Here is an 11,266-nt window from a genome sequence, read left to right as displayed (position 1 = left end):
GCAAATTTCACATAGGTGAGGCTGGATTTGAATTTTGGTCCACAGAACTGTGAGGGTAATGTGGTAACGAGCTTGTTAGGTCAAATTATGTTCCTCGTAATGTATTTTAATCTGTTTACCACTAGTATCCACTGGATGCCACTTCCAAATTACATTTTTGATTGGTCAAATGAGGAAATATGGCTGCTCATAACTTGAGTTAGATTCTCTGTATTTCTGTGTATTTGCCACAGGGTTTTTCTCGGATTTTCAACGCTAGTCAGACTTGATGAAGATCTAGACATGGGTTTGAATTAACATTTGTCATTAGCTCCAAAACCACTTTTGTCAGTAGGTAAATGTATTTTTTTACAGGCCAAATCTGTTGTCTCATAATCTTTCATACATTGAAACAAAATGACCCATAAGATTAATGCATTCATTCAGGCAATTTTGCATTGTCCTTACATTGTCTTTCATCAGCCTTATAAAAAGACACTGATTAAACAATTTTTCATCATGTAGGAACCAAAAGATCTTTTGTTTGAGAGAATGCCAATATGTTATTATTTTATATGACACAGCCACGGCTGCTGTGAGCCATAACACTGGTTATTAATTCAAGTGAAAAATAGTTTTGCCACCATGATGAGGGTTGCAAAAGAATTTCTGTGGGGAGAGACGAAGAAGTGTTGTAAGGAGGATGCGGTGGTTTTCAAAAAATGGAAATGAGTGATAAAAACATAACAGTGAAGCATAGTGGATGTTCAAATGAGTAAATATATATATATATATATATATATAATGTGTATCATTTGAAGCTCTAAACACGATTCAAAACTACATTTTTCTTTGTCCTTATTCCATTTTGTCAATGAGTAAGGTGAGTAATCTCAGTTAAAATTGTGGAAAAAAAAAGGAATCAAGTTAATTTATAAGTCTGAAAATCTTTAAAATTCGAGGGCATATTTCACAGTACACTTGGACTATTTTGGCCAATTTCTGGTGGATTAGGAGCATTACACAATTGAAATTTCTGCAGAGATAAGTAACATATGATAAGTGAATGTGATTATAAAACAAGGACATTATGCTAGTTAATTTTACATTGATTTAGTTTTAATGTAAGGCCATATGATACTGATACTGAAGGGAATGTTTCCTCTGATATGGACTAGAATAATTTACTTCACAGGTATTGGAAGCTAAACCTTTTCAGTTTTCAATCTGGAACATAGGACATGACAGAAGAGGTAGTTGTATACTTGTGTACATTTCCTGTTACGATTGAGGCACAATATGATTTACATCCAAGCATAGCTCTAGGCAACTGTAAGACTCTGAAAGACATGGGCACAGAGTTATATTGTGTATATGTATAGATTTAAGATAAACCTGTAGATTAGTAGAACAATAGTCATATCAATCACCTTTCTTCCGAAGTCATCTGGGAGACGCTCCCTTTTTTCCCCACGACCCTCAACACGATTAATGATAGAACTTGAATTTGTACACCCAGGACTGGATGCCAACCAAGAGCAGGGCAACATAAGAATTATATGTACGTAATTTCCAAAACATGAGGAATGCTTATACTTTTCAAGATCCTTGATCTAAGAGTTTACGGACATTCCAGATTCTCCTTGCCTTGGTACCTATCCACTTGTCAGGAGTAGAGTAGTTGTCAGTTTCTGTCTCTTGGTTATTATTAGACAGTCCTTCCCTTCTTCTTCTTCTTCTTCTTCTTCTTCTTCTTCTTCTTCTTCTTTTCCTTTCGGCTTATCCCAATTAGGGGTTGCCACAGCGTGTCATCTTTTTTCATCTTCCTCACTAACACCCACAGTCTTCATGTTACCACATCCATCAAGCTTTTCTTTGGTCTCCCTCTCGCTCTTTTGCCTGGCAGCTCCATCATCAGCACCCTTCTACCAATGTACTCACTCTCTCGCCTCTGGACATGTCCAAACCATCAAAGTCTGCTCTCCCAAACCTGGTCTTTAAAACATCCAACTTTGGCTGTCCCTCTAATGAGCTCATTTCTAATCCTATCCAACCTGCTCACACCAATTGAGAACCTCAACATGTTCATTTCTGCTACCTCCAGTTCTGCTTCCTGTTGTTTCTTCAGTGCCACCGTCTCTAATCCGTACATCATGGCTGGCCTCACCACTGTATTATAGACTTTGCCCTTCATCCAAGCGGAGACTCTTCTGTCACATAGAACACCAGACACCTTCCGCCAACTGTTAGACAGTCCTTCCCTACAGGGTTAATTATTGGACTCCAAAATAATTGTTTATATTTTTGCGACCAAAAAGTGTTTTCCCGAGTTATCAAAATAACCATCCATTTCCCAAGCCACTTATCCTCACAAGGGTACAAAAGGATAGCCTTTGAGGGTGCCCCATAACTGGGGATGCACCGATAGTCTGATTCTGGTATGCCGTGACACTGGTATCGGTCCCAATAATAGTTCTCGAAAAATGCTCCGATGCAACAACTCTGGTACAGCTTCACCAGCCAGACATATACAACTTATGTGCAAGTGTAGTGGGAGGAATGTCAGCCGTGTGGAGATACATTAAGGTAAACACAGATGACGACACTTTTGACTGCTAATAGTGCTCACTAAACTTGATGAACTCCACTCACTTTTTTGGGCCCCTTTGCCTGCTTCGTGCTGCTCGGCTTTAACTGAGCTTCCTGTCACCAAGTCAAGACGATACACTCCACCATATAGCACGTCGAATCGCAAGAAGTAAGCGAACGTGTGATAAAGTACTCTTCCAGTTGTCCTGCCAGTCAGTCTGCTGACTCAATGAGTTCTGATGAGATAAACTCAGTACACAACCACTCTGGGTTGCTGACAATTTATATCTGTCATTCCCTCAAGTAGGCATTAACTGTTCTGTATGCAGAGTAGATCATCCCTTCTAAATTCTGAGACATCAAAGAATAATTAATCTAAGAGGCATTAGGCAAATTATCGACAAGTGTTTGTGTGATATGAGCAAACTAGTTATGATGTGCAAGTTATATATCTGCATGCAATTTAAGATGCACGTTATGCATACATGCGCCTGTACTGTATTCCTATTTATAAAGGCCACGGACCTCAGGTGTCATGTGCAGACCTTTGCTTTATTTGGAGCCATGCAGTCAGCACACCAACTGGGCTTTGACATCCACGTTAGCTGCTCCTACTCTTATGAGGTCTCCTCTTTCTGAATGGCATGTTTGTTCCCCTCGCTTTTGTTTATATGCAAAGTTCACAAGAAGGGTTGCCTCACCCAGTGGTCTGACAATAACATTTTCAGAGAGCAGTCAACATTTTGGAAATTAGATTTATATGGTGAGGAGGGGGGATATGAACATTTCCTGGAGGTTCTAGAGTCATATGAGTAAAATTTGCCAGGACATAATCCAGATGAAAGCACACTTGCTTGGAATTTGTCATACTGAAAATAACTATTTGACAAGGAATTTGAAAAATGGTAATTGGATGAAAATGTTGGTAATCAGTGTTAAAAATATATATATATATCACCACAACCGCAGATGTAATAAAACCTCACACACAATACTCCTGTATCATTATCTTGCTATAGCAACACCAAACAAGAATGTCCCGAGAGGTATAACTATACCTTCCCATGTGATTAAGGCTTTGAGGCTTTATTTTGTTTGCTCCATGTTGAAGACGAATTATTAATAACTGCAATAGCAAATAGGGACAGTAAACATTCCTAGGCTGTGTCGTCAGTGAGTATCAGATCTCAGAAATGTGTAAGGAGACGTATCATGTTCTGCTCGTCTGTGAATGAAGGGGCCATGGCGAAGTCTCCTGACCTCCCTCATGTCACGAGCTGGAGAAATGCATGCAGTAAAGTCAGGCCACCGTTGCCAGATGTAGAACTCCAGCCTCATTCATTTCCATTGCACCAAGTCTAATGATTTGTGCTGAGGTGTCAGCCCAAAAGAATTTGAATTGTGTATATATATTTTGACAGGGTGTGATAATATTGTCCAGAAATTATGATACCTCAAGGCTTCCATGTTGCTGCAACATGAGGCACCAGGAATAATACCCCTATACACAATTTACTTCCTTATATTATTTGTCCAGAATGTTTTGAAGCAGATTTATGGTGGTTCTCTCATGTGTGGTCAGTTTATAAATTTGTACACTACCAAGGAGGAATAAGTAAGCTACAAGGCAAAAGTGGTGACATACTTCCTAGTTTCCCAAAGAAGCATAGAAAAAGGATGGTTGGATTACTTTTGGGACATGACTTAGGTCTTGTTAAATCATTTGTGTAGATGCAGTATGTAACTTGCCACAGCTAAACAATAAACAAAAGAAAGCCGTATCACAGGCTAATAATGTGTCTACACTATGTTGTTTGCTATGCTTGTACACAAGTTCCCTTTCCTCGAATAACTACCAAGTCATAGATGTTTTTTTCTTTCCCTTTAATGTAACCAAATGACTCAGTCACCATTTCCCAGTCTGGGATTTGGAAACTCTGACGGAGAGAAGTGGCTGTTGTTACCCACCAAAGTCACAGTCAGTGCTGGGAAGAATTGGTTTGCCATCTCCAAGTGGATGTTTTGTTTGCAGACATGCAGTGTCCTTTGGAGCTTTTGTTTTCTGTTGGGTTAGTCAGTGTTCAAAATTATTCAGTTTATTACATGGCTGTCTTATGTTGGGTGATGCTGCACGGTACGGTATTTCCATTAGTGTTCACAAGGGGGCAACAAAGTGTCATGCCATCGAAATTGGATGGTCGTCAAGCACACTAAAACTTGAATCAGAGTGCCCTCAGTTGTGTTAAAGGTACATCTTTATGATCCTCAATACTTGTATATTTGCAAAAAGAGTTTGTACATTGTCAACATAGCCAGAAGAGAATTATATGAGGGCCTACCCGTAGACCTTTGTAGAATTAATAGATTGATTTGATTACAGGAAAAGGTTCTGTAGACACAAGTGTCTGGAGAAGGATTATCGACTGATATTCCTGGAATATTACACACCCATCTATATTGCTTATCTGGTACGAGGTAGGACTGAGTCAACTCCCCTGTGGGTCCTAATGTTGTCCCTTCTTATGTTTCCTCTTTCACTTCAATCAGTGTATTTGTTTTGGGAGGAAAAACACAATTTAACTTTTAACTGTGTTAAGACTTTAATCGAAAGAACGTCAGTACAGTTTACATTCACATGAAATATAAACATGAATGCCAATCAAGAATATGTATGAAATCTCAAAGATTAATAATATAAGTTTACATGTTAAATAAATATTCCAGATATGATGGCACACATAGTTTAGCTGACTGGCTGATACACAGGTACAGTGTTATGGCACTGCATTTTTGTAACCTCACTTCTAAATATAGATGTTGTTGCCTTGACCTTGATTTATTGACTGTCCAGAGGTTGGCTGAGTGTCTGAAACTTAAACAGTTACCTCACTATTCACAAAGATTTGTACCATCTGGAGATAAACATGAAAAATTTGCAATACAATTGCAATGAGCACAATTATTGCATTTTTCAATATTGCTGCTGATACTTGCACCTCAAGAAAGATCAGTGGAATTAATCTTAATGGCAAAGGCTGTGCATACTTGGATACACACACATGCGTTTTATTTTTGAAATATTTGTAAATGGATTTACAACACGTGTATATTCCACACATTTTCATGATGGTGTGTGGTGTGAAGTCATCCAAGGCTGCAATGTAACAAAATGTGAAAAAAGTGAAGTGCTGTGAATATGTTCTGCATGTACTATAGTCCTTTTTTTCTCCATAATCCAAGTTTTAACATTGCAAGACATGTTGGTTGGTAAATTACTTTAGTGTGTAGCACACATTTGTATCTGTACTGTATATGTAAACATTATGAAGTGAGGTAGGTTTGGGGGCAAAAAAGAACCTGTAAAATATTGCTGTAGCTCACTGTAGATCCAGATGAAGGTACACAATGAGATTACTTTTCACAATATGCTTGATTTCAGCCTTGGTGGAAATGGATGAGATCTGCAAGATAAAAGAAAAAACTGTGGCATATGCCATCCATTTTTGTATTGTGCTTTACTGGCACCTACTGGACTAAATCAGAAGGCTGAAGAGGAAGGAAGACTGAACAGGAAGCAATTTTTCATGAGTCATGAAAAACATGTTGGATTGTTTAACCCTTGGCAAATGTCTGTGCTCTAAATAGTATCATTTGTGTTTGGGGAAGATTATTGTTGTTTAACTAAGAGGATGGCACAACGATTTAATCCTCATCCTTTGGATAGGGGCGTGGCCAAGCAGTCATACACTGGAAGTCTGGATCCAGGAATTTCTTGTCCCTTTATTAACACTGGCAGACGTGACCCTTTTTCAACCTTGACATTTGTCACTGGAAAAGGACTGAGTCTTACTGGCAAATTTCAGGCATACCCTCAAGTTTTTAATGCAGGTGTATGCTTTGATGCTAATCTAAAAAAGAAAAAGGATCGTTCCGCCATGGCCTGTCAAAACATGAAACTCTCTCTGCTGAACCCTTAGAAATGTCACAAGAAAGCCATTCTGCAGCAAACGGACATGGATTTGACAGTCTAATTCATTTTGCAGTGTTCTAGTTCATGTTTCAAGTAGTCTACATTTAGGGGGCAATTTTAATGTTAATTATAATCCAAACAATGCATACTTATTGTAATGCAGACGATCTCTTTAAATGTGAAACATTTCATGATACGACACATCTGGGTTACACTCATTTTCGAAGAAGTGAGATTTATAAATTTAGTAAATTTGTTACCGTCATTCTTGAAGATCATTTTTTCTTTGCCCCCACCCTTCAGTTGACTTCATTGATTGAGCAAGCTTTTACCCTCAGTGACTAAAGAGGAAAGTGAGTTGCTTGTATTTGAATGCCCATGGCACAAATGTGAGACAAGATCCCCTACCAGAAAATGACATATTGTGTGACTGTCACCTGATGGTTTTCATTGTGATCACGAGTATGCTGCTGCTTCAAACCAGCAGCGCACCAAGCGATGCGAGTGAAGTGAACAATTGCCAACAAATTAGTTAGCGACTCAGTCCCGCACACCTGCCAATTGAACTTTGCACAGATATTAATTTGCTGCAACGGAAAAACTACAAACACTAGCTGTTGCATCCATAAGCTTGCAATACTTTCTATCCACTATTTACATTTCCACTTGAAGCAAAACCAATTGTGGATGGTAAGCCACTCATGAAAACTACTTTAGTTGCATTTGGCCGCATCACTCAGTGTGCTGTGTGCCCGATGATGCTCTTAAGGGTCCTAAAAACAAAGATGGAAGAGGGGGGCGTAACAGCATGTGAGCTGTGTTCATCACAGCCTCGTGGTTGCTTGGAGGGAGAGAAATCGCTTGTATGCGGACAAATACTTGTTGGCATGGCAAAGTTAGTGTTTTATGAGAAAACAGAACAAAAATACAGGTATGTGCTCAAAAATTATAATATCAATGGAAAGTCCATCTATTTCAGTAATTTGTTTCAAAAAGTGACATTTGTGGTATATTAATTTACAACACAAGGAAATATTTCAAGCCATTTTGTTTCAGTTTTGATGATTCTGGGAGAGACAAAAAAAATCCAGTATTTCAAAAATGTTTAATATCATGACAAAGTTCAACATTGTGGGCTCCCTGTGTCCCAATTTGTTTTAGCTGATGATCACAAAACACTTGGAGAGGTTTTCCTCAGCCTTTCAGTCAATCAAGATTAAGACTGCTGGCATGACCGTTGAGCAGAAACCATTATTGACAACTTTTATCGGGAGAAAAGGTCTCAAAAAGAAATTGCGAGAGAAGCTGAATAATCACAGTGAGCTGTATCAGAGTAACCGAGTGTTAAGAGGAAGGGGGAAATGTGGCCAGAAAAGGTGCGCAAGTGATGAGGGTGACCGTAGCCTTGATTAGAATTATCAAGCAGCGGTGATTCATTAATTTGGGAACGCTTCATAAGGAGTGGACCGACGCTGGTGTCAGTCCATCAAGAATCACCACAAGTAGACGTCTGCCTTAAATGGGCCACAGCTGTAGAATTCGATGTCAAGCCAATCCTGACCCAAGCACGTCAGGAGCCTCTGTGTCTTTTGAAACAAATGATTCAAATAAATGGACTTTACACACACACACACACACACACACACACACACACACATATATATATATATTTTTTTTGGGGGGGGGGCCGTACATACAATTGTTACAGATTATCTCATTTTAGTGATTTTAATTTGTTGGGAGTGGGTCACTTGCAGTTTAATGGTTCCCATAGCTTTTGCGCAGCTGTTGTGGATCGACTCCCACAAAATCAACTCCACATATTCAACTGTGGAATTGATGACCACTCTAGGGTGTAGTCCTCATCTTGTCAGCCAAGCTATGCTTCCCTCTGACCCTGACCGGGGTAAGTGGTATGGGAGGGAACTCAATAGACTCATTGATGTTGCCATAATTTTCCAACTGCAATAATAAGAATCATTGTACAGTACAAGTAATGCAGAACCTTGTGTGATAAACCAAAGCTTTTCACAGATTTTCCCAGTGTTTAAATGCAAGTATAATCAAATAACACGGGATCGGAAGTGAGGAAACGTTATACTCAATGTGTGTCCTTGTGAAGGAAATCTCCCTCTGTGTAACGTTCTGGACTTCCTTCTCTCTTTGAACAAAAGCTGACATTGCTGGCCACTGCCCTCAGGCAGAAAAAAAAAAAGAATTAGCAAACATGCTCTCATACACGCAACCATACATGTGTTTTGACGTTGTTTGCGCGTGTGTGTGTGTGTGCGTGTGTGTGTGTGTGTGTGTGTGTGTGTGTGTGTTTGTGTTTGTAGGTACTGCCCATAGGGGCGGGCCATTCCCATTCTTCCTTTTTTGGATAACGGGGTTGTGGATTTCACGGCACAGAGCAGTCTCCTAGAGATAGACAGAGAACTTTTGAAGACCCAGGAAAAATACATATCCTAAAACTGAAGTCAACTGGGAAAATCCCATTTTGAAAGGAGGCAAAAGTGAAAACAGCTGGACGGTTGAAGGGAGTTGTCCAGCAAAACATCGAGAGGCAGAGAAGAAGATAAGGCTGTGGCAACAGGGAGACATTGAGAGGGAGCACATGGTGTAAAATGCCTACGAATTTCACCGTGGTCCCGGTAAAAGACAGCTCAGAAAAGGCAAAGGAGAGGATTGAAGAGGAAGATGGGAATGAAAGCAATGACTTGAAAGAGAGCGAGAACGCTGCAGGTGAGAGGGGATATTTGTTGCATCTTTAGGATGGATGATGAGTAGCAAAAACTTAAGGCTAAAGTAGTCATTTTAATGGCATTTTCCGATTGACATCATAACCATGTGTAAGCCATTTAACATATTTACTCAGGGGGACTGTCTGAAGTTTCTAGCTCTTTTTTTTTCCATGGTGTTTTTTTTTGTTAAATACTGCTTTTATGACATTATAGTTTTGAATTTGTCAGACTTGGTTAATTTTTTTCACCATTTCCTTGATTTGGGTCCTACTAGCAAGTGATGTCCACGTTCTTTTATGGTGGGCTGTCTCTGCACTCAGTCTTTTTCTACCTTACCTACTCTTACAACTCCTTTTCTACACATTTCTTATTAAGTGGATTACAATTTTCATTACCAATTTCCTATGAACAAAAAATCTCTAAAGAGTCTTCCTCAATCCTCTCCCGTGCTACGGAGGACCTTGCACATCTACATTTCAGGGTATGCAAACAACTTGTTATCAAAATGTTTGCATAATGTCTTTGTTCAGTCATGACACAATAACATTCCAAACCAGCAGGGTCAAGACAAAAATAGATGACATTTAGCCCAATTTATTGGGACTCGAAGGCTTTGTGCAGTGATGTCCTTGTCTATTAATCTACTTAAAGTTGGTCGAACCAACTTAAACTACTCCTTAATGTGTGATATTATACATTATAACATTGGATTCTAATTAGGGAAGTTGTTGTATTTGCAGCATCAGACATTTGGCTGGGTAAATCAAATGTGCATGTTAAGTATGGACTGTGGTGCCACAATTACGACTTCATGCTGGTCGAGATATTTACAGAGTTTATGCGAGAGAACAGTATTTCAATGTGTGCATACTGGTTAGAGGTGCTCTCTAATCTGGTTTTCCTTAGTCACGTAACCAGGAAGGCAGAAACCAAAACTGAGAGAAAGCAGCTGTCCTAAAAGTTATTCATCAAAACTAAAGTACCCTAATGTCATTAGCTTCCAGAAGCATTTTGTGTTGCTGTTGGAAATTTAAATAATACCTAAAGGGACAAGCCGAAAGGAGAAGATCAGGAAGAAGACTGTTGTATAATCTGGTTCATTCTTGCTCTTTATTTTTGTTTTCAGACATGGTGAATGTCATGGGGTGGGTTCAGATTTGGTAGTAAAATCAGAAATTGAATACGTTCCAAGGGAGGGTCTGAAACCATGATCGTGCCTCATGAGGAATAGTGAAGGGTGGAATGGTTGTTAAATAGCAGTTACTGCTATTGATTATCCTGCTTGGATGGCTTCCCGTTGGTTGAGTGGGGGAAGGTGAGACACCACCCTCATGATACATAACACAGAGTACGCCTCAGTATTACTTCTTCTTCTTCCTTTGTCTTGTTCCTATTTTTGAGTTCGTTTTTTGCCCGTGTACACACTTATTTTAGTCTAAGTGTAGTTGAACTACTGTGCTCTGTTTTTCCTTTTCAGAGTTAAAAATAACAAAAGATAAATAAAACATTTGAAACCTGGGGTCAAGATTGGAGATATGATCATCTGCATTCAGCAGGGGTTTTCAAACTCAATCGCATAGGGGGCCAAAACTCAAACTGCACCTTATGTTGAAGGCTGAACAGGTTAATCAATTGCTTAAACGATTTCAATCTTTTTGAACATAACTATGAATTGAGACACGTTATGCGATATTATTCTAGACCCTGAAAATATCATAGAAACAAAATAACTCTGCTATCCTTGCAACATTGTCTTACCAAGTGGGTCTCACTTATGTTTAAACTGTCCAACTAAAAAAAAAAAAAAAGACCCAGTGTTGAATGACAAATCTTTTCAGTTTTAGAATGGATGATTCTGCTAATAGACTCTTAAAAAAAGATTCAGCAAATCACTTAAATCATTTTGCAAAATTGCTTGTTTAAATTTAGAGTGTGAAGAAATAGAACAGATGGGGAAAAAATAGAAACGATTTGCAACTCAATAAAG

General features: G+C 39.0%; 1 protein-coding gene across 3 annotated transcripts in view; it reads left to right on the top strand.

Moving 5' to 3' along the window:
* Positions 1–11,266, top strand: part of slc12a7b (solute carrier family 12 member 7b) — a 38,381-nt gene that overhangs the window by 1,392 nt on the left and 25,723 nt on the right. The window contains exon 1 of one of the 3 annotated variants that reach the window (XM_061805937.1): positions 8,923–9,280. The exons of the other annotated variants lie outside the window; for them this stretch is intronic. Within the exon in view, the coding sequence (XP_061661921.1) occupies positions 9,163–9,280 (118 nt within the window). The 5' untranslated portion in view covers positions 8,923–9,162. Of the gene's footprint in view, positions 1–8,922; positions 9,281–11,266 lie in introns of those variants that run through there. 3 annotated transcript variants of the gene reach the window in all.

The sequence above is a fragment of the Syngnathoides biaculeatus genome, chromosome 19 (genome assembly GCF_019802595.1).
Source record: "Syngnathoides biaculeatus isolate LvHL_M chromosome 19, ASM1980259v1, whole genome shotgun sequence".
Lineage (NCBI taxonomy): Eukaryota > Metazoa > Chordata > Actinopteri > Syngnathiformes > Syngnathidae > Syngnathoides > Syngnathoides biaculeatus.
Note: the sequence above shows the minus strand (reverse complement) of the source record. Positions and strands in the feature narration are given on the sequence as shown.